The following is a 24,925-nucleotide window of genomic DNA, read 5'->3' on the forward strand; positions in this document are numbered from 1 at the left end:
TAATCAGCCTGGAGGTTCTAGAAGAGGCCACCAGACCGTGCAGACTCTCTTTGTCCCCCTTTATGAGTTCAGTCGGGACAAAGGCCTGGAAGCTGGACAGGAGCCTGTTGGTGTGTTTCGATATCCTTCTGTCCTCCTTATCAGCCACTGCAGCTGTTTCATTCGAGGAACACAGGAAGTTGGATGATCCTAGGTGTAGCTTCGTTCATTGAGGTGTTGGTTTTTAAAAGCAGAGGGTAAAATTTGCGAGCGACCAGAAGCAGCAGTAGAGAAACAAAGCGGAAGATAGGTGTTACCTCTCAACTGTTTTTGACTCACTCCTCCGTAAAATTAGAAATTTCCTTTTCAACAAGGTCACACATTCACAGAAATTTTATTTAAAACCAAAGCAACTGACAATGTTTACTAGAATGATGCAACGAATGCTGGAGCTGGAACAGTTCTTAGGATGTTCCAAAATAATAAACTTTACTATTACTATGACAATTATATACCATAATACAGCTATATTACACCAAATTACAGCTAAGATCAGATTTAGTTTCAGTCTGATTAATTCGCTCCTTTATCTCTCGCTGACTTGATATATCCCATCAAACTGAAGGTGGAAAGGGTGGAACAGTCTTAGTTACAGTGCTCCTATGGTGTGTTCTTAGTAGCGAATATAAACAACAAATTCCACAGGTTTCCTGGCTTGCACAACTTGAATATGACATCATTCCTATCTCCAAGCTCCATCTTCTGAGACACATGAAACACTGTGTTCATCAATAATTGGAAAAATCTTCGTTGGACTTCAGATTCTTTTTTCCCAGGTCAATTCATGTTCCTGACCATTTTCAGGTGAATGTTTCTATATGTTAAGCCACCGACGCATTATTTATTCAGGCAGTAAAGGCTCCTAAAATCAAGTTAAAATACACAATGTGTCGTTACCTAACAGACAACTTAAATAACTGAAAGCATTTGTTATTGGCTATTTGTTACTTGTTAAAAAGATGTATTTTCACAGTTTTTCTTAAATTAAAAACAAAGAACAAAGGACTCAACACACAACTCTGAGGCGCCCTAGCAAATAAGGTTAATGCTGTCAAATATGTTATCATGAAATCCATGAAGTTCAAAAAGATATGACCCATTTTAGAAAGGTACCCAAAACTCTTACTTCTTTTGGAGTATGTCAACAAAGACACAATTTGTTCCCATTTTTAGTTAAATCAATCGCAAACACTCCAAACCAAAATATTGGCTCCAAAAAAATATTTTTAATAACTGTCCATCAGAAGTAGGAGCATAGGAGCATCATTATTTTTCAACTGAAAAAGGTTTATAAACTGTACGTTATCCAGCCATGTTCTAAGGTCTGCAACCTTTACAATCCAAAGAGCCATTTTCCCCCTCCAGCTAAATAATACTTTAGAGCGGCCAAAGATTACATGTCCTTTTGACAAAAGGCTACTTATAATATTTAATAAATATAAAAAAATTCTACCATTTTATTTCTATTTTTAGGTTTTAAAATAAAGAAAAACTGAAGCACTTTCCAAAAAGAGGATGGATATAATTTCTCCTATAGGATGTTGATATTTGTACAAAATGCTGGTAAAAAAGCACATAGTTTCAAACCTATATGACAGAATATAAACAAAATATGACTGCTTCTTTCACTGTAATTGTTTTGTGGCAATCCAATGCAAATATTCCATGAGAAAACTGAAAAACCTGCATTTGTTATATCTCTATTTAAAACATTAGTTCTCTGGGTCTTTAACACTTTTAGCTAAAAGAGCCATTGTGGAAAGTCCAAAAAGCCTCTTGTGGCTCAGGAGCCACAGGTTGCAGACCCCTGTTCTAAGGGGTCATGGTAGTCATCACCAAGGTCAGGGCTACTTTTCTGCTGGGAATGGCTTTATGAAAAAGGACACAATGTTGGCAAATGTTGAGGACCGATCCCTTATGATGCATTGATGGTTTCAGGCTCTAATAAAAGAAGGAGACCATTACTAAAATTAATTGTTTTTGTTTTGGACCATTGTGAGAAAGAATAATTAATCCTGAGCATCCTGCGTCTCAGATGGCTCTGCTCTTAAATCTGGAACCTTCCTGTTTTGTTTTTTTCCACATGGACCTGGAGTTGCCGCAAGATGAACGAAGCCACCAGACAATAGTTTGTTTTGACATCACGAACGTGGAACAATGGATGCTCCGGCATCCTGCCAGCCCCTGCTCAGCTGCAGCTAGCGGCTCATTGGCTGCTGCATTTTGTTTCCATGGTGCCCACAGCAACAGGTGAGGAGGGAGCAGAAACACTTAAACATCCCTTTATAAATAATTACTGATGTTTTCACCGAATATTCTACGTCCCTGGTTTTCTGAGAACAAACAAGAAGAATCAGTTTGACCTTCTTTTCAACAGAAAACAAAATCTTTAATTACACAAAGAAACGTTATAATGAAAACATAGTGTTTTATGTGCTCTAATAGGGAAGCTATAAGACTAAACTGAAACATCTAAGGTAGCAAAGCACGTTTTATGCTTTCAGCAGCTAAAACATCTGCTGATGATTAAAAAGCAGACATAAAACATAGAGGAAACAGAAAGCAGAGAGAAAAAGACAACAGTAAATTTTGGAAGGAATAATTTATGAGATAATGCCTCCTAGAGGAAAATAGTACTTCAGGATCATTACAACTGAATTTATTTTAATTTATAAGTGAATCAAGAAATGTTCATTTCTGTGGAGCTGAAAAAAACTAAATAAAAAAAATAAAAAACTTTTCAACTGACAGTTATGTGATATGCTGCCGTTCCAGAGAATTCCTTCAAATGTAGGCGCATGAATCAGAATCAGCTTTATTGCCAAGTTTGTGCACATAAACAAGAAATTTAACTCTGGTACACTTTGCTCTCAGTGAAGACTTTTTTCCCCCCAATATAAATAAATGGAAATAAAATATATATTTTAAATGTACATATATACACAAGAGGCATTACAGAGAAGATGATGTGAGATCAGTCCAAGTATACATGGTGTTGTTCTGGAACTCTGACTGTCAGTATTCATGAGAGAAACAGCCTGGGGGAAGAAACTGTCTCTGTGGCGGCTGGTTTTAGCAAACAGGGCTCTGTAGCGCCACCTGAAGGCAAAAGCCTAAACAGTTTGTGTGCAGGGTGTGTGGGGTCTGCAGAGATGATAACTGCCCTTTTCCTGACCCTAGACCTGAAGGTCAGACCAGATGATTCTCTCTGCCGACCTGAATGTTCGTTGCAGTCTGGACCTGTCCTGTTTTGTGGATGAGCCAAACCACACTGAGATGGACGAAGACAGGACAGACTGAATGATGGCAGTGTAGAAGATGACCAGCAGCTCCTGTGGAAGGTTGAACTTCTTGAGTTGCCACAGAAAGTACAGTCTCTGCTGGGCCTTCTTCTGAACATTGTCTATGTGTGAGGACCATTTCAGGTTTCGAGAAATGATGGTTCCTAGGAACCAGAAGTAATCCACTGCAGATAGTGTTGTTGAGATTGGTGTTGGGTGTGTGTGGGGGTGGTGTTCTCTGAAAGCCCATCATCATCTCCACAGTCTTGAGTGGGTTAAGTTCAAGGTGGTTCTGACCACACCGGTGTGCCAGTTGATGCACCTCTGGTATGCAGACTCATCACTGTCTTGGATCAGACCAATGTGCTATGAATCAGAAAAAGGCGGACCCAAGATTCAGCCAGACACAGCACTGAAAGTTTAAAAGGTTTATTCAGCCACAGGAAAACGTCACACAGGTAACACTCCTCACAGCTTCCAGGAATCACTGAGGCAGAAAGAGGGATTAATGACTTGTAGTCTCTCCAGATTTTGCAGGGATCAGAAAAGCCACTAACCTGCTTTTGTCTTGAGTGGAACTTGAAACCCAGAGGGGAAACCTCATTTGGTGGCAGGCGGTGATCTCCACAGCACAGGTAAGAAGTGACTCCAGGCTGAATAAGCCGAGGGCTAGGCTGGTTCAATAATCCAAGGACAGAAACACGGTCAACGATCGGAACAAGAGGCATCAGGCAAGGGGCAGGCAGAGGCATAAACCAGATGCAGGAAACAAGGTCGACAACCAGAATCCAAATAGTCCGACAGGGAGCAGGCAGAGGCATAAATCCAAAAAGCAAGGCAAGGTCAAGAACAATGATCAGACAGGAAGGAATGCTGGATATCTACTCAAACTATGGCTTTCAAAAATCTGGGAAGACACAGGTGCTTGGCATTCCACAGATTGCACTACACAGCAGCAGCCACCAGGTGCATCTAATCTGCTGATTGGAGCCAGGGAGACAGGGTAGAGCAGACGTGCCAGAATCATAACACAATGACAGTGGTGTCATCTGCAAACTTTTGCAGACCCATCTGTGACACTTTAGCATTTTCACAGATGGGGTTGCCAGTGATTTTTGATCTTGTGCGTGAGAAGATGTTCCCCAGTCTCACTTGCCGCTGCCAGTCCTTCAGGAAGCTGGTGATCCACTGACATGCTGGGAGATTGAGCTCGGGAAACTACTGGTGGAGAATGTCTGGGTTGATGGTGTGGAAGGCTGAGCTGAAGTCTACAAACAGGATCCTGGCGTACATCTCTGGTGTGGTCGAGGTGTTGCAAGATGAAGTGAAGTTGCAAGTTGACTGGATCAGTCAACTTGCAGGGGGGTGGTTGTGTGGGAATAATTTGTGTCTGAATGGGATATCGATGAGTTGGGTTGAGTTGTGAACTGTTGCTTTTCCTAGAAGCCATTCAGTTGATTAGCCAGGTGAGGATTCTGTTTAGGGTGGAGGGAAGGGCTCCTGTAGGCAGTCAGGTTTTTCAAACCATTCCATACAGCAGAAGAATCTTTGTCTGAGAAAATTCCCTTTAGCTTCTGACATTAGCTTCTCTTTGCTGCTTTGATCTCCTTTGTCAGTTTGGTCCTGGCCTTCTTATACAGGGCCCCGTCCCCACTACTGTGAGCCTCTTTCTTATCCCTTTGCAGCTTCACCAGATGACAAGTGAACCAAGGTTTATTGTTATTGTATGTGCAAAAGGTCTTGGTCTGCAAACACATGTCCACATAGAAACTGATCTATGATGTCACAACTTCAGTGAACTGGTTTAAATCAGTGGCTGAAGTTTTAAACACAGTCCGATCTGTGCAGTCAAAGCAGGCCTGTAACATCTGCTTTGACTCATCAGTCCACTTTTTAACAATCTTAACCTCAGGTTTGGAAGCTTTTAATTTCTGCCTGTGGGTTGAGATGAGATGGATTAGGCAGTAATCAGAAAGTCCTGGTGACAGCCCTGGTGACAGCATGATATGCATCATTTAAAGTTATGCGTGAAATGCTTAGAATGTGTCAGTAACCCTCACAGAGGGCAAGGCTGGGTTTGGTGTTGGTGGATCTCTGAAAATGAGTCTCGTTTACCAGACCAGATTGTGCCTAACTGGGCCGAATACTATGCAGTCATATGGAGCAGTTCTGCTTCTGAAGTTCAATCAGTAAAAAAGTTTTGATGGAATAGAAGAAACAGAAAGCCACCTCAGCCTTCTTCTGCAGTGCGACAATTACAAAAAAATGTTTTAAGTTTCTATTTAGTTAAGAGACAAAATGAAATCTGAATCAGAAATGGATAAATCCTCAATTGCATAAGAGTTTAATTATATTAAAGAGACCTCCTGAGAACATAGTGAGGTTCTGTCAGTGTGTAGTGAACCGGCTCCATTTGTCACTGTGTGTTTGCAGGTCGTTCCAGTCTAGCAGCTATGCAGCAGCACACACACAATGACTAAGAGAGTGAATCGCTGCTCTTCAGCTCTTCTCGTCTGTTTGTTTGATCCGATCAGGCGTTCTCGTTGTCACGACTCTGTAGTTCAGCCAGGAACACACAGCTTTAATGTAGCGAGTATGTGTGTGTGTGTGTGTATGTGGAGGAGTTTACGAGTGAGTGGGAGTTTTCCTTGGAGGGAGGGTGACAGCGAGGAAATGACTCGCATCAATCACAGAGAAGCTGCATCCCTGGCTTCCTGCCGCCCCGACGCTCGGAGCTGCAAGAATCTGGAACGCACCACCAATTGATGGAGCTGAAAGAATTCATTATGGCTGATGATGATGAACTACTGGTTCAGTCTTAACTCTTCTAATCCAATTTGAAACTCATCGAGACGCTTTGTCTCCTTTAAGCAACACCGCATTCACATGTCCTGAGATCTGCAAACATCAGCACTTGCTTCTGTGTCCCTTGGTTGAAATTGCAGCCATGTTTATTTTTAATATTTCTGCAGAGAATCTGCTCTCCTAAACCCTCACACCAGCAGCTCTGTTCAGCTCAAACTCATCATCCGCATATGCCAGGCGTCCAGAACTCAGTCCATCCCCTGAACTGGCCGATGTGAGAAAGTCCAACTCACTCTGTGGTTCCTCCTCCTCCAGTCAGCTCAAAAACCCTCAGATGCTTTAAAGCACTTATTTATGCATATAATGTTTGACTCAGCAGCCTCATTTATGAAGCTGAATCAGTCGCAGCAGGTAACAGAAACTTTTAAACTTTGAGCTTTAACAGTCACGAAGCTGCTCGTCACAATGCTGGAAACCTTCAGAACGCCAGGGCCGGTTTTAGTCTTTGACAATGGCTGAAAACATATTGGGGATCTCTGAGCAGAAGTGCAGCTGAAGAGCATAAAACTAAGACTTATTTGTTGCTGCAAGCATGGAATCCACCTAATAAAACTTGCTCTAATGTTTCAGTAACAAGGAGCTCCTGCAGCTTATTCATTTGCCACTGATCCGTTAATTATTCTGCACATTCATCAGAGGATTTTCTATTTTTTTTATTTTATTGAAGATCACATGCAGTTAGAACAAAGGCAAGTGATTGATTTTACAATACAATACAATATACCACCTATAGAACATATCTACGGACATAGAACCTGCGGTGATCTTTTCTTTCAAAAATTGAAAAAGAAAGGTGGTGCTCCCCAAACATTGTAAATTATATATGAGTTAAAATTTAGGATACAAAAAAAATAACTGAAAGTAAATGGTGGTAGAACCAAATCAGATGAAGGAAGGGCACCTTTGAGAAATATATGTTTTCCATTATTCCCAATTTTCTTCAAATTTAGTTTTCTGTAGCCTTATAGAGAAAATAATTATTTCAATTACAAAAATATCGTAAATTATATCATACCAGACCTCGAATGGATGGACCGCCTGACTTAAGCCTTTCTTAGTGATTGCTTTTCTGGCTGCCATACTCAGTATCCCAAGTAAGTATTTAGTCTTTATGTTTATTGATGTTGAGTGTGACATCCCAAAGAGCAACTCATCCCAGCTAAAAAAAAGTTCTCGAACCACATACAGTTCTATGCATATATTTTGCCAAAATGTGGTTATAACTGGGCAGGCCCAAAACAGGTGAAACTGATTGGCTTTCTTGGAGCCGCATTTCCTCCAGTGATCAGATTAGCTTGATTTATGAGATTTCTGTACTGGTGTAATAAAGTATCTGCATAGACTTTTCCAGGCAAAGGTTCTCCATGATGTCAAGCCCGTTATCTTCCACTGATATTTACAATATTTAAGCCAAGCTTTTCTGAAATACACGTATTTGTCTCTTTATTCCATATTTGTTTTACATACATAGTGCTTGCCATTTTAGCGTACTGTAGACCTCTGTATAACCTTGAAATAATTTTGAGTCCAGAGTCTGTTCCAATAAAAACATTCAATGGCTCATTATCAAGCACCCTCTGAGTATCGGGGATTAGACTGTTAATATGATGTCGTACTTGAATAAATCTGTAAAAATCCCTATTATTTAATCTGTACTGAGCCTTCAAAGGTTGAAAGTCACTCAGTATGCCCTGATTAAAAAAGGTACAATATGATGAGAGACCCTGACCTGTGCACTTCTTATAGCTTGCATCCATCTTATTTGAAGTAAAGTCCGAATAATATGAACACCATCTTAAAATCTTAATGTCCTCGAGCCAACCTCCCTTAGAAGCAGTATCTATGCCATCCATCTCTTATGAAATAAAGTGATCCATCTGTTGCCTGCTTCAGCTGTTTTTTAAGTTAGTTTTTAATCACCAAGACATGCCTGGTTTTGGCAGCAAGTTTTTCTTCTATTTCTTTCCACCTGGCCCGATAATTAGAGTTACACCAACAAAACAAGATTCTTAATTGGACAGCTAAATAATTGTTTTTTAAACAAGAAAGTGTAAGTCCACTCATTTATTGGAGACTATGATATTTGATTCTTGGCATTTTCCCTTGACGTACATATCAAGAATTTAATTTAATCCAATCATTGAATTGTATATCAGAAATAATATCCTCTGCAAAATGTTCAATTTAACAGATTCAATTCATGATTTAAAACTTAAAATGGTATTTGATTCCATCTCCTGATATCCTCCTTTACCTTTTAATTTAACCAATAGAAATTAAAGGCATATAACTTTGTTTGGTCTTTTGGGATGTTTATGCCATGATGTTTAACTTGATCTAATTTCCAGTTTAGTTGATAGATTGACTTTATAGTTTGGCTTGGTCGGCAATTGACGTTCAAGATTTGTGTTTTTGTGATATTTAATTTATTGCCTGAGATAAAACTACATGTGTATAGTAACAGTTTTGGAATCAAACTCTCTGGGTCTGGCATATAAAACGTCATCTGCAAATAAGAAAATTTTGTGGTCTTGGCCTAGAATTTTGATACCTGTTATATTAGTATCCTGAATGATCCTCTGGCTTAGTGCTTTGATAAATATTGCAAAAAGTAATGGATTGATGGGGCAACGCCGCCTAGTTCCTCCAGCGAATTTGAAATGTCACCATTGACTTTTATTGTTGCCTTTGTACTCTTATACAGTTCCTGTATTGTTATAATAAAGATCTCATGGAATCCAAACTTTTGTAGCACTCTGCATAGGAACTGCCAGTTTACAAGGTCAAGGCCTTTTCTGCATCCGGGCTCAGCAGTATGGACATTATCTTTATTTATTTGGTCAATTATATTTAATGTTCTGCGAATATGACCCTGGGTTTGCCTTTCCGGACAAAAGCGGTTTGACCTAGGTTATAATTTGGGCAATAGTTTCTTCAAGTCTTTTTGCTAAAATGTGTGTGAATATCTTGGCTGAACACACTTATTGGATGGTAACTCACACAATCAAGCAGAGGTGGGTAATCCAGGTCCAGAAATTAGAAAACCTGTACAGAGGTTAGTTCCAACCATTTGCATTTCCAGCTTCACAACATAGACAGGGACTAATCACCTGGTTAATTAAACAGAATAAAGGAAAACTAGGCAGGGCTTTGTTGGACCACATGTTTGCTGAATATTGGACCATTCCAATGTCATTGGCCATTTTGTACCGCAGGATAGTCTGTCCTACAAATCCCAGCGGCCACTGTGGCTGATAAGACAGGGCGTCCCAGTTCCAATGCCCCATTGAACTATATAAACGGACCATGAGACGGCCCACACTTTGCTTTTCACGTTGGATACCGGACCAACATCTGAAGCATCTCTCTCTGGAGAAGAAGAGGTCCCACGTGGATTCTTCATTTATTCTCCTTCGTTGGCCAACGCAAAATTCATGAAAGAGGTTTCTGGAATAAGAAGGGCAGAAATTTCACTTTGCCGATTGAAGACGTGAGTTTAACACGTAACCAAAAAACCACGGAGTTTCAAGGAGACGCAACTTTCCCTCCTTGTTTTGTACAAGTCGACTGCTGACGGTCAGATCATATTTTTCCTTTTCGCCAAGGAGGCCAAAAGATGGAGATTGACCACTTTCTTGGAGTTTAACTGCGGACGTGCAGGAACTCTTCAACCCCTTTCTCTCTCTCACTCGCTGCCCCAGAAGGAAGACTTCAACAAGGAAAATCCACTTTTTATTTTTATTTTTTTATTACAAATAGCTTGGGCAGGGTAGAGGAGATTTAGTGCGATGTAGAATCGCCACTTATAGTCTAATGTGTTCTGAATTGTATGTGCATGCCATTGTTCTTTGAAATGTGATTACTGTTGTTTTCTGCCTGCATCTCACTGAGCTACACTTTCTGGCGGGCTGCGCTCCCAAAGCTTCGTTCAACACCATATTCCCTTGTCATATTATCACTTTTTCACGTAGATAAAGAGAAGGCGTTCTGTTTTTATTTTGTGCAAAAGTGATTTGTCAGTCAAAATAAGGTTAAAGTTCCCCATGTTTCGGCAGAAACGGTTGATTACACAGTGACATTTAATAATTGTAATTACCAAAGGCCTAGAGCCATAATTACAACACCAGAGGACAACTCTGGTTTCGATTCATAAATGAGGATTTTGTTTAAGAAATTAATCTTGTCAAATTATGACTTTTAATTATAGTGAGTCAGTCAGTCATTTTCTACCGCTTATTCCATAGTGGGTCGCGGGGAAGCTGGTGCCTATCTCCAGCAGTCTATGGGCGAGAGGCAGGGTACATCCTGGACAGGTCGCCAGTCCATCACAGAGTAACACACAAACAACCACGCACACACTCATTCATACACCTAAGGGCAATTTAGAGTGACCAATTAACCTAACAGGCATGTCTTTTTTAAATTATTATTATTATTATTTCTTAATTATTTTTAATTATAATTCTTGATAAATATTAATTAATCAATAATCATATTTCCAACAGCTTTTACTTTCCCGGACCCGGATTACCCACCTCTGCAATTAAGTTTATCTTTTCCTTCTTTAGGTATCAAGGAGATGACCACCTCTTTCCAGGAGGGAGGTGTCTCACCTGTTTTGAGAATGTGATTACGGTAAATCTTTTTCTCATTACCAGGATTAAAAGATCTTTCAATTCCTTATACCACTCAGATAGACAACCATCTGGTCCTTACTGCCTTTTTGGGCTTTAGATTTGAAACAGCCCTTTTGCTTCATCTGTTATTTCTTGTTTTTAAGGCTTACTCTGGTCATCTTTTACTTCAGGCAAATTTAAAAGATCAAGAAAGGTGTCCATTTTTGTCTTTTCGGGCTATGTGCACACATGTTTATAGTGTTATTCAAATGACTGTGGTATACTGTTAAATTATGGCATAAATAATTTATTATTGGGTCCTTTACTTTGTATATTGTGCTGTCTGCTTGTTGTTTCTTTAATTTATATGCCAATATTTTAGCCAATTTCCCACCTGCTTCATATTATCTTTGTTTTAAAAAAATTAGCTTTCTCTTTTATATCATTTGAGTATATTTCATTTATTTCATTTTTTGTCTGGTTAAATTTATATCCTTTTGTGCCATTTTATGGGTGTTCTATAGATTTTTATGTTTTAATTGAAGCCTGTCTAAATTTTACTTCTTTGATTCTTCATATTAGAGCAATAGCCAATAATTCTACCCCTTAAGACATCCTTTAATGCATCCCAAAGAATTGGGATTAACACCTCCCCATTTTCATTTTCCTCAAAATAATCTGTAATATCTGTCCTTATTTGATCCCTTATTTGATTCAATAACCCGATGTTTAGTCTCCAATTTGTTATCTTCTTTTCAGAATGTAATTGTAAAGCGATATAAACTGGGCTATGGTCAGACAAATCCATGGATCCAATAGTACAACTATGTACCCTACCTACATCCTTTTGAAACATGAGAAGGTAATCAAGTCTGGAATATACAGAGTGAGGATGAGAGAAAAAGGTGTAATCTCTCTTTGTTGGATTCAGCTCTGTTCTTGTATCCATTATAATTAAATTTATGTTTCTTGTATTTTTTTGTTTCACTGGAATAGTATAGTAGTATCCATAGATGAAATAAATCTAATATTAAAATAACCCCCGCAAATGAGTAAATCTTGAGCCTCTGATATTATTAGTTCAAATAAATGTTTATAACATTTACATACAGATCCTGGTGGTGCATAAACATTTGAAATAGTGATTAGAACTTCCTCCAGGTATCCCCGAATAAGTACAAATCTCCCTTCAATATCTGTCTTTTCATACATGGACTCAAATTAAAATTTTTGGGAAATTAAAATCGAAACCCTTCTTTCAGGACCCTGGTTATAAAATGATGAATACTGGTTAAACCCAAATCTTTCCAATTTAGAATGTTCTGAATCTCGGTCTTGCTTCTCTTGCTTCTCTTAATTGGACTCAACTATTTACATTGTATGTAATAAATTTAGGACTTTGCATTTATAAAGTGTAAGACAATTTTTTAAACCCCCAAAAATAAGTTTACCTGGGTCATAAACTTCATCTCTGTTGCCACAATGAACTGTGGCAACAGAAAAGACATTGAACACAATTAACACAATAAAACAGCTGAACAAAAGATAGAAAACGACCATCTTGACTTCCAAAAGTAAGGCCTGAAATGTAGCCTTGTGACTTTGATGGTGTGAGAGTGTAGAGGGTAAGTCTCCTTTCCTTGCCGTGTGGGAGTGCCCTCTTCAGCTTTAAAGCTGACTCAGATGTTCATCAAGCCCAGTAAGGTGAGTCCCGACATTAATTTTCACCGCTTCATGCCCATAACTTTATTTTTCAACATGGTAATTACGTCCTACTGGAAAAAGATCAAGATGACAGGCTGTCGCCTGCAAAGTTCACTGATATTGTTTTGGCTTCATTTTGTCTGTCCAAGCTGTACTTATTAAGATTTTTCACCCACTTTATACTTTTCAGCATTAATATTGTCCTTGAAAATACATTTGCATCACATTGAAAAGAAGTTCGGGAGTTTATAATCGGGTATATTTAGTACTGAAATGCAGGAAAGAAAAAATAAAAATATTACAGTGTTTCTTAGAGCAAATGTAACTTTACTCTAATCCACAGAAGGTAGATTCAGTTACTTCCCCGCTCCTGTCACTGGAATGACTGGAGCTACTCCTTGTAGTCTCTTGCTGACCCGGCTTTTCCTGTATTTCCTCCTTTTTCCACTGGTTTGCCAGGTCATCTGGTTGATTTGATTCAAAAGGGAGGTAGACTTTTTCAGAATTGTCACTGGGATGGCTTTCTTTACCAGATCTGACATAGCCTCTTGTGCTGATCCATAGACCACTGTTCGGTCCTGAAAAAACACTCTCATTCTTGCCGGGTACGGGTTTTGAAACTTTATATTTTTTCCTTTCAGTGCAGCTTTTGCCTTAGCGTACTCTTTTTGTTTCTCAGCAACTCTGATGCATAATTGTGGTCCAGCTGAACTCTTTCTCCTTGAAAGTCTCTTCTGCCAAGCTCTACTAATAATACTGTATCTTTCTTCATCCTGTAATTTAGCCACGATTGTTCTCGGGGTCCTCTTTTGGTGGTGTCGATGCAAGCGCCCTGTGCACCCTCTCAATGTTAAGGAAACGCTCCAGGCCATTCATCAATAAATCCTCCACGAAAACTATTACTGATGTCAAATCATTTTCAGCTCCCTCCGTTACTCCATGTATTGCGACATTTTCACACCGTGTGTGCCCTGCCAAGTCTGTTAACTTGGCCGCCGTTAGCATTTGTAGCCTCACGAGCTCTGTTAAGACCTCCTCTGAGGATTGAATGCGTTCCTCCACGGTGTTAATCGGCTGCTCTGCTTCCTCCATGCTCTTGAGGATCTTGTTTATGTCTTCTATTATGCCACTTAGTTGCTGACTGAAATCCTTTCTATATTCTCGCAGCTCAGAATAAGACTCACGTAGTCAGAATTAGGCTCTGTGTCTGTCAGGGTTAGTGTAGCGGAGGTCCCCGGAATGCAGACGGACAGGCAGCATGACGGTAGTTGAATAAACTGATTTAATAAATGAAACTTACTTCAGCAGGTGGTGGACAGGCAGGCAAGACCGGCTTGGCATAAACTTGACATGAGTCGTAACAACAACAGAGTGAAGTGATCCATAATGTTTCCGCGAGGAATGAACAGAACAGATGTGTATATATGAAACAAGAACAAGGTGAAACGAGGAGACTGAATGCTAGGTGCAGGTGAACCGAATGATGTTAATTGACAGACAGGAGAGAACACAACGTGACTAGAGCAAAACAGAAATTCAAGGATACAAACTAATAGAAACATAACTAGAAAAACATGAAACTAAAGCATAACCAGATCCAAAAACCTAACTTGACAAAACATGAACTAGAAGACAAAAACTAAAGCATGACTAGGAAAATAACAGAAGCACAATTCAAACCTTATCAATAATAATAATAATAATAATAATAATAAGAGCCCAAAAACACCCACAAATCATGACAGTGTCATCCTCCATATTGCTGTTAGCTTTCGACAGCTGACCATCATCCTCCTCAACCTGTACTTTATTCTACTGTGCTTTTCCTTCCCTTCTGGGGCATTTTTGATCGCCCGTAGTGTCTATGCTCAGTTAGCTATGTCAATAAGTAAATTTGAGTTTTATCGGGCAGAAATTACACTGTGCTGTCAGGAACCCAACATGTTATGCTGCCATCACTGCCTCTGTTCAACCGGAAGTACATTATTTTCTGTTTTTTTATCCTTTCTTTACTGCTCCCATGAACACGCACAGATACACAGTCCCAAAACCTTTGTGGTTACATTTTCCTGCTTATAATACTACAAGTATTTCATTGTCAGGATATGTCAGAGAAGATTACTAGAAGATGTAATGGATGCTAAAGCCGCTGAAACCAAGCCTCTCTTCGCTCTGTTGTTGTTTTGTGAAATTCCTTAACCTTTTTTGAAGGGCAACCAACGGAAGAATCTCTATAGTCTTTTAAAGCACATAAGAGTCTTGTCAAACTTTTCAGTAAAGATTTTCCAAGTTACTTTTTTGTTTCAAAGGGGGTTTAAGGACACGTTGACATAAACAATCTTTTTACATATATCAGTCTATTCAAAAATGTTTGAAGATCTTGTGTTGATCTCAAAAAAAAATTTGCTGAAAATCTTTACAAGCTGTTTGATATGTAGAAAACAGGCTGTGTTTTGAGGTCATCAGTCCAACTTTGTAGTTTTTAACAAAAGTGTTCCTCAAAGTTTTTAAAGTTGGATTTCTTTAGTTTAAAGATAACAATAAAGAACATAACTTTTCATCTCATAACAGTAAAGATTTATACAAACTCACTTTACATGGCCTGCAGCTGATTTGAAGCTTCTTTGTCAAATGGATGGCTGAATTTGAATGCATTACCTGAAACAGCAGGTAGGACTCAAACAAAGCAGAACACTGAGCTAAAAAGGGCAAACTGGAGCATGAGCTGCAGATTTAGTGGCTTTGACCAAGTACATGTGTCACACCATCACTCTCATCTTCACTGTGACTGTAAAAAACATGACTCAAGTGCCAAGATGAACAAGTTTTTAGGTATTATGGAGCAGCAAGCAGGAACAATTCCACACTGTATTTTTTAAGAGTCGAAGGTTTTCTTCAGCATTAAAATGTAACAATGATTGTGATGCAATAGAAACATCAATAAAGTTCTATTTCTGTCAGCCTTAAAGGATTAGCCTTCAGACACAAGCATACACCAGTCATATTTGTGATAATCATCTTGTGAGAAACAACCTGAAGCCTCATAATCAGGCAACAGCAGCAGCTTTGGTTTGAAGAGCTGCAATAGTCTGAGGAGGAGAAAGAGAGGAGAGGAATGGAGGGATGGAAACAGCAGAGAGAGAGTGGGAGTTCTGCACGAGACAAAGGCTGAATAATGTTTTAATGAACCTGTGACTCAAAACTTCCAGTCACGACTGATGCTGCTCATTGTTCCTGCTGCGCGTGCCTGTCTGAGATGTGTAAGCTCGTTTCAGGCTCTTTGTGAATGTCCTCACACACCTTTCATACTACCTGAACCCATTTACCTCCTACAAAAGCAAGGATGCCTGTTCGCCTCAAAAGCCCATCTAACTTCATAGGAAACTGGAGGATAGGGTTAAATAAAAAGAGGTAATTTTATTTAATGGCTTTAGAATGTTAAAGTGAGACCAGATGAGAAATTATTTAAAAAAAACTAAATCTTACTGGTGATTCATTTGGACATAAAATAAATGATGTTTAAATGAGAACACAGCGTTCTGTCTCAGTTTAGAACAAAATGCTTTTTAAAAGAAAATGTTCAGCTGCAGACATTCTAGACGGGTTTCAACATTTCACTCACTGTTTTCTGTTTATAGGTTTAACTAATCTGAAGCAAACTTTGTTTCTATAAGCTGAATGGAGTTGGAGGTTGCACAGCAGGTGGCGCTACACTTTGGCTGAGTTTTATCCTTTCTATATTTGCAGTAGAGTTTGATGACTGAAATAGCTGGTTACCAGAAGCTGTCTCCATCCTTCAGCTTATGGTGACCTCATATTGTGGAGGAGAATAGATCCAGAAACGTGTTAGTACTTTAAAATCTGTTCAGAAGACCAGTAGAACATTTTCATCTCAATGTGTTGTAATCCCTATGACTTCAGTTTGCAGTCATAGGATGTATCAGAGATGGACAAGAAGCTGAGTACAGGGAGCTGATGGACCGCTTTGTGGCATGGTGTGGAAACATTCATCTAATCTTGAGTGTGAATAAAACAAAGAAGATGATTGTAGATTTCAAGAGAAACAGGAATAGGTCAAACACTATTTCCATCAGGGGAGAAGAAGTGGAGATGGTGGAGGAGCATAAATACCTCGGTGTTCACCTGGACAACAGACTGAAGTGGAGATGCAACTGTGAAGTCATCTACAAGAAGGAACAGAGCAGACTGTACTTCTTGAGGAAGCTTAGGACCTTTGGCGTTTGCAGCAAGATGCTGCATATCTTCTATAAGTTTGTTGTTGAGCGTCAGAGCCAGGGACTTAAGAAAGCTCAACAAGCTAATAAAGAAGGCCAACTCTGTTCTGGGGACTCCTGTAGAACCTCTAGAGATGATTTTGCAAAGAAGGATTCTTAATAGAACGAAAAACATTATGGAGAACCATGAGCATCCAACTTGTTGGGCTTTGGCTGTTTGGTCTGCCTGAGCTTGATTACTTCAAAGCCTGGTGGCTCTTGAAAGTCTTTAAGGTGTCTCAACAAATCATTGTTACAGCACTGAAAAGACAAGATCCTGCAGAGAAGAAGAGGAAACATGTTGCCTGTGTTGTCTGTGTCCCGAGTGGAGGTGGAAAGGGAGGTCCTGGAAGCCATTAGGGATCTGCCTGTCCCACCATCATGTCCACCTGACCGCTGTTTTGTCCCTGAACACCTTGTGCCTAAGGTACTCTCGTTTAGTTTGTCATCCAGGAATCAGCAGAACCATTCAGAAGGTTCGAACTCAGTTTTGGTGGCCATCGCTGGTCAAGGATGTCAAAGAATTTGTTGCTGAATGACCTCAATGTTGTCGAGCCAAGCCTTCTCGTCGCCCCCCTACGGGGTTGTTGCACCCTTTGCCAATTCCCCCTTGCCCATAGTCACATATTGCGATGGATTTTGTGACAGGTCTACCGGTTTCTAATGGTCACTCTGTACTACTAACCATAATTGACAGATTTTCAAAAATGGTTCATCTGGTGCCCTTGGAGAAGCTTCCGTCTGCTAAGGAGATATTGACCCGAGAAGTTTTCAGGCTCCATGGAATTCCTAATGACATTGTTTCCGATAGAGAACCCCAATTTGTGTCACGTTTCTGGAAGGAGTTTTGTTCGTTGTTGGGAATTTCTGTTAGTCTTTCCTCAGGGTTTCATCCTCAGTCTGATGGCCAAACCGAGAGAGCCAACCAAGAAGCTGAAACCAAACTTCGTATATTATGTGAGTCTGACCCGACCAAGTGGTCACAAAATTTGTCCTGGGTTGAGTTGAATACGCCATGAACTCTATGCAATCAAGTGCCACTGGTTTGTCTCCTTTTCATGTTGTGTTTAGTTTCCAGCCACCCATGTTTTCAGTTCAGGAGAGAGAAGCTAATGTTCCGTCCGCCCAAGCGGCTGCCCTAAGGTGCCAAAGAATATGGAGAAAGGCCAGGAGGTCGATGATCAGAATGTCACTGGTTCAGTCAAGAATGGCCAACCGGAGACGGATCCCTGCCCCTAAGTACCAGGTGGGGCAGAAAGTTTGGCTCTCCGCCAAGGACCTCCCATTAAGGGTAGAATCCCGGAAATTGGCACCCCGATTTGTTGGATCTTTCCCAATCTCCAAGATCATCAACCCTGTCGCTGTACAACTGAGATTACCCAACTCCATGAGGATTCACCCCACGTTCCACGTTTTCTCAGGTCAAGCCCTTCGTGGAGCCCCGACTTGGTTTATGCCTCTGCCTGCCCCTTGCCTGACGCCTCTTGTTCCGATCGTTGACCCTGTTTCTGTCCTTGGATTATTGGGCCAGTCTAGCCCTCGGATTATTCAGCCTGGAGTCACTTCTTACCTGTGCTGTGGAGATCACCGCCTTCTGCCCACTGAGGTTTCCCCTCTGGGTTTCAAGTTCCACTCAAGACAAAAGCAGGTTAGTGGCTTTTTTGATCCCTGCAAAATCTGGAGAGACTACAAGTCACTAATCCCCCTTTCTGCCTCAGTGATTCCTGGAAGCTGGGAGGAGTGTTACCTGTGTGACGTTTTCCTGTGGCTGAATAAACCTTTTAAAGTTTCAATACTGTGTCTAGCTGGATCTTGGGTCCGCCTTTTTCTGATTCATAGCAACCGGTACACCTGCAACACGGGCTGTCCTTCCTATAAGAGGCCCAGACGGACAATTGTCTTTTGTTTTCATCTCTTGTGGGACATTTGCACTATTTTCTTCTTTGTTTTGGGCGTTTTCGGTTAACTGATTGTAAGCCATGGCAAATTTTATTTTTATTATGTAATAATATAAGAGTTGCTACTCCATTTCATTTCTCTGTTCGGCTTATTATTGTAGCTCTATTCCTTGGCTCCACAAACTAGGTTTTTCTGTTCTTAGGCCCGCAGATTGTTCTATCAGTTTATTTCAGTATTAAAGGTAACTCACTCTCGTATCTAGGAAAATTGGTTACATCAGCATTTACGTCTTCCTCAGGGGTCCGAGCACCAAAGAAATAATCTTTCATTAATAAACTCTTTAACCGTCTTCTTGTTGTTTCTCCGTTATGTGAGTCTTTCCAGGTTGAATTACCATTGCAACCTAAGCTCTGATTTGCATAAAGGAGGCAAGGATGGAAAATAGAAAGAAACAAAACTTTGAATTCTTCATAAGACCTTTGCTATACTTAACTTTAAAATATACTCTGTGTCGTGGAAATGGAAAACTTGAAAAGTTTAATCTAAACTTTAATATTAATGTCACATGAATTGAGCTATTCTATATCCAAGTAAAACCTGAACCTCTCAATTTGGTATTTGGTTGATTATGTACGAAACTGACTCTGTCAGGACTGATGTTTCATCTTATCTTATTCAAAACAAACAGATCAGAATAAAATCTCTAATAAAAGAGCCGAACACACCAACAATGAAACTACTGCTGCATGGGCGACTGGAGCTTTTTTCCTTTGGAATGTACCACACATTTTATGAAAAACTAATCTAAAAGCCCTGAATAGTATTATTTCTGTACACATTTTTATTAGGAGTAAGAGATTTTAAGATAAAAACTGAGCTCAAAGTAAAGCAAAGTGATGAAAATTTCCAGCGCGGTCTGTCAGGTTGAGCTGTAATCTCATTAAAATGACAAGTTGGTTGGAGCATCATCTGGTAAATGCATAATCATCTGGAGATGATCCCATGTTAACACATAGACAGCATCTTTGGCCCTCACAGCAGACAGATGTTAACTCTCTGCGATGTTCATCAGCTCTTACAAACATGCCCTTCTTTCCTTGCCTCCATTTCCATGGTAACCAGTAGCCAGAGGCCATTATTGTTAATAGCTACCTCGGGCCCCTAAATGTCTGAGTGTGTGCGAGCTTGAAAGTGCACGCTTTGATTCCACAAACACCACGAGGAGGAGTTTGATGTGCTGTTCACTCCGTGGAAACCAGTATTTATGGAATTACCTAGAAGCATTTGCCATGTGGGAGTCACAGAATGTTCTGGTTCTGAAGTCACTACGTTAAATCCTCCTGATTCAGCTTAGGAATCTGATTTGATGCTGATCTGCTGATGCAAATATGGTTCAAGGTTTTCTTTGCAACATGTCTCAGTGATGCCTACAAAAATTATCACATAGATAAGTGGAAATGATGAGGGAGGTAACTTGAAGGCAGCTAGAGTTTTATGAAGCAGGATATAACAGATCTTGTCTAAAGTTGGTCAAGGTTAACCGGCAGTGTATAAAACCAAAAAAAAAAACAAAAAACAATTCCATCTCACAATATAAATGAAATAAATCGCAACAATCGCTTGGAAAATTAAGTGACTGTTGTTGCCTCCATAGGATCTAAGAGGGAAAGTAGCAGAGGGGTTCTAATATCAAATACATTGATTACCTGACTCTTATCAGGCTGAGCACCTCTTTAAGACCAAGAGTCTTTGAAATTTGCTGCTTTGGGGCCCAAGCATTGAGGAACTTGCAGATCCTCCTTTAGCAACATGAAACATGATTGCAGCTGGGTCTAGAACGCTTCTGAAGGAATATCTGCTTTAGTTTTAGTCTGAATGCAAACCATCCTGGAGCACAGTGAAACTCTTTTCCTGTTCTTGCTGATAATACAACCAAGTACTTGTCAAAGGATTCTTGCCTGTTCCTCCAGTATGCTAAGTATTGATATCACCTGACTGAAGCCATCAACCCCTATCAACCCCCACAGTTAAAATGGCAACAAGTCAACAAAATCAGTTGTGCTGGTTACGGAATGAGCATTTGCTTTTTTTGGTAAGTTTAAAGCAAAGAGGATGGCCTAATAGTAAAATGTTTAAAGAGATGGTTGAAGGATGTATTATGAAGAAGGCATCCCTGTAGAGAGAGGTGGCTGAACCAAAAGCAGGCACACAGTAATCACAAAGTTCTTGCTTCAAGGACTATTGTTGCATCTCTCTTCTGCATAAGGAAAATAAACCAGAAATCTCAGTTTACATCTAACATTCACTCCTGACAAGAGTGGTGTTTAATTAAACTTGGGAGGGCTGCACTCAGGGATTTTTAAAATAATTTTAATACACAAGTTCCCCCTACCTATACACATGTTCAGTTGAATGTGTGTATGCACAACACTGGCAGTAAAGTCGTGCAGATTCAGCTGACGCTTCTAGTGAACTTTGTATGGAGTTTAACAAGTTAAAATCTTTTGCTTTCACGTATATCCTGAAAGTAAAACAAATCTACAAATCTTGGTTATTTTTTAAATTTCTCTTGTAAAGTCTATCAGGGTAAATAAATAATTTCATAAATAATTCCACAAAACTGTGACTTTGGGTGAATCTGAGCCATGTTAAATACAATTTAAGAACATAGTTCAGATGAAAGAATGTATTCAACCATAAGAACAGCTGATGGTCTGGTCTGGTTGATGCTTAGCTGACAGCCTGCGCAGCGATTTGGCCGCATGTTGATCTGCATGCAGAGTATTTGCCGATCACCTGAGCAGATTTTAGTAAAGCTTTGAACCACTTTCTCAAAATAAAGTGAATGTATGATTCTTTAGTTACAAATATTTGCTCCCTTTTGTTTCAGGCAGTGTAGATGGGAGGCAATAAGACCAGTGAAATAATCTGGTTTGTGGGTCACTCCCTCAATAAAACACAGCAGAGGTGATCGGTCCTGTTTTATTAAATAAAGGCATATTACTTTAGGGCTTCAGGAGGTTTTTCAGACAGCAAAATGAAAAACTAGGCAGAATTGAGATGCTAAAAGAGTCAGAAACAGGAAGGCATATTGACAGGAGAGGGGACTCACTTTTTCCTGCTGTCGTATCGTCCCGGTGTTCCTAGGCTCTGCGGAGGAAATAGGAGAAAATAATGAGCCACTGTGCAGGAACTGTCACGATCCACTGATGTGTTAGATTTTGGTATTTCATTTGTGTTTGTTTTCATCATTGCCTGTTGTTCATTATGTTCCTTATTTTTACCATATTCCATTCATTTATCTGTATTCATTAGGGTTCGTTTGTTCGTGCCTTACTAGTTCATTTCTTTGTATTGACTTTCTCAGTTTTCTCTTGTGTTCTATTCTTTGCACATTTTCATTTATTTCTTGTTAGGTTTCTGTTAAGTAACCTGGATTTTCTTGTATCTCTGTTCAACTCCTTTCAGTTTAATTAGCGTCCCTCCCTCAGCTCCCTGGTTTCACTCTGCCTCAACTGTTCCACATTTTCCTCCAATTGCTGACATATAAATTATATGTCATTCTTCTCACTTCCCTCAGTATTTAAGCTTTCTAATTCTCATTATTCTTGGATGGATCCCTTCGATTACTTGCCTCATTCTCAGATCTGTTATTCTCCCCATTTTTCCATGCTAGTTGGTGTGCCTGTGCTCCACATCCTCTTCACCTCTTGCCATGCCATGAGTTTTGTCTTTAATATCATTGCCTTCTTTACTCACTATGCTGTTCCCAAATTCCTGTCTGCACTTTGGTGCTTCATCCAACCCACTCATCAAGATAGGATTACAACGAGCGGCCAGACACAATTCACACTTCATAATAAAAGAAAACACATTACTGCATCTGCTTCCATTGTTTTTAATGGAGGACATAATGGATTCAGGTTAGCATCGCTGGAAAACATTTGTTACTTTATCAAGACTAAAACTAAACGGACATTTCAGCTTCCATCCCTTAAATAACAGCAGCAAAGATTTATGACCTCAGTCACTGGTTGAAGTAAACACACAACTATTATACCACGTTTTATCATTTGACACGTTTTTAGCTTTTTATTTTTTATTTTATCTGATCATTATTTACATTTATTAATATTTGAACAACATAAACCCCACAGTTAGTGGTCATATCCATATCTAAAAAGGCCATGACTAATATAATTGATATTTAAACAATACAAAAATCATGTTTTTGACTCTGAACTATGTCAGGTTGCTTCTGATTTCTTGTGTTTTCATGAATTGCATGGGTCTCAGGCCGCACTTTGGACACCTCTGCCACATACCCTCGGCACTTCAATAATGCTCCAAGTTAGGCCCTTTAACACAGGTGGTTGATGCAGATTTTAAGTTTTCTTTTCGGGCAAAATTATTGCTGACAAATTAAAATCTTCCTACAATGGAAAATGTTAGGTACAACACAAAGTATTTGGTTTTGTAATAACCACACATATTGCCTAACTTATTGGTAATAATCAAACAAGTGTTCAGCAACCCAAATAGGGGCTCAACCCTAACGATGGGAACCAATTAAATAAATAAACGACCAGCAGGTCCAAATCCTCAGAACGAGACATCCTAAAGACATGATGTTGGTTCCATAAAACTTGAAATTCCACAGGGTTCTATATATATTCTTCTTTATGTTAATGAGTTTTTATAGCTATTTGTTTGACAGCTGTTAAAGCCAAGTGCCAAACCCATGAAAATGCTGTTTGCTGCTACAGGTGTCAAAATAAGTATCTCAGCAGTCATTGGGCTAAAGGTCTAGGTTTTCAAGCGGTCTCAGGGGCACACAGGACAAATAACCAGACACACAGTCATAACTTAGGTTAACTGGACTCTCTGAATTGCTGTAACAGTCATGTATTTGGACTGTGGGAAGAAGCCAGAATACTCAGAAAGAAAGCATGGGAAGATCATGCAAACTCCATGCAGAAAGACTCTAAGCCAGGATTCAAACTCAGGTCCTTTGTGCTGCAAGGCAACCGGGCTACCAACTGTACCAACATGCAGATCTGTATTTTATATAACCATAACAATAATATCAGGCAAATGTATTCTAAGTACATACAAAAAACAGTTTTCAGATGATGAATTCTTCTATTAAGGGAAGTAAATAATGGACCAACCAAATTGGTTCACTGTGAACACGTATTTGGCCCATAAACCAAATAACTGGTTTTGTCTCACTTTGCAAAAATACTGCCATAAAGCATTTGTGATAACTGACGATATGTCTTCATTCTGGCCCACTCTTCTTTGGAGAATTGTTTTAATTTTTCCATATTGGAGGTAAGGTAAGGTAAGTTTATTTAAATAGTGCTTTTAAGCAACGAGACACTCAAAGCGCTGTGGGGTTTTCGCTTCATGACTGGCCTGTTCATTGTCATGCCACAATGTCTCAATCTAATTTAAGTCTGGGCTTTGACTAGGCCTCACCAAAACCTTCTTTTTGGTCTTTTTTGAGACATTCAGAGGATCTGCTGGTGTGTTTTGGATCACTGTCCTGCTGCACAACATCATTTGAGCTGAGAATCATAAACTAATGGCCAGACATTCTCCTTCAAATTTGTCTGGTAGAGAGAAGAATCCGTGGTTCCATCACATGACTACCAGCATGTTTGACTGCATGTAGTATATTCTTTTCATGAAATGTTGAGTTAGATGCGACTGTGGCTCAGGTGGTAGGAGTTCGTCCTGTAACCGGTGGGTTGCCGTCTCCATCCATCTCAGTTGTTGTGTCCTTGGACAAGACACTTCACCTGCCTTGCCTGCTGATGGTGGTCCGAGGGCCCGGTGGCGCCGATTCTATGGTAGCCTCACTTCTGTCAGTTGAGACTATGATGTAACTCCCCACTGTCAGTGTGTGAATGTGTGGATGAATGGGTGGATGACTGATTGTAGTGCAAAGCACTTTAGGGTCCTTGGGAACTTGATAAAACACTATACAAGTGCAGGTCATTTATCATTTAGTTTGACACCAGATGTCACGAGACAAACATGATTCAAAATGGTCCACCTTTGTCTCTTCAGTCCATAGAATTATTTTTCAAAAGTCTTAGGACGCTTTGGAGCGTCCTCATATTCTTTGTTCTGCATCTTTCAGAGTAACGCTCACAATAACCTGTATTCACTTTAATAAATCAAATTGCAATGAAACAAAATAAAAATCAAAAAACTGGGATGAATTTCTGAAAATAACTTA

At 39.7% G+C, this 24,925-nt stretch overlaps 1 protein-coding gene across 1 annotated transcript in view; it reads right to left on the minus strand.

Moving 5' to 3' along the window:
* The window catches only part of ankfn1 (ankyrin repeat and fibronectin type III domain containing 1), a 119,853-nt gene that overhangs the window by 63,795 nt on the left and 31,133 nt on the right, over positions 1–24,925 (minus strand). Inside the window, exon 7 of the mRNA XM_047376417.1 lies at positions 21,791–21,828. Coding sequence (XP_047232373.1) covers positions 21,791–21,828 — 38 coding nt within the window. The remainder of the gene's footprint in view (positions 1–21,790; positions 21,829–24,925) is intronic.

This window comes from Girardinichthys multiradiatus, chromosome 10 (genome assembly GCF_021462225.1).
Source record: "Girardinichthys multiradiatus isolate DD_20200921_A chromosome 10, DD_fGirMul_XY1, whole genome shotgun sequence".
NCBI lineage: Eukaryota > Metazoa > Chordata > Actinopteri > Cyprinodontiformes > Goodeidae > Girardinichthys > Girardinichthys multiradiatus.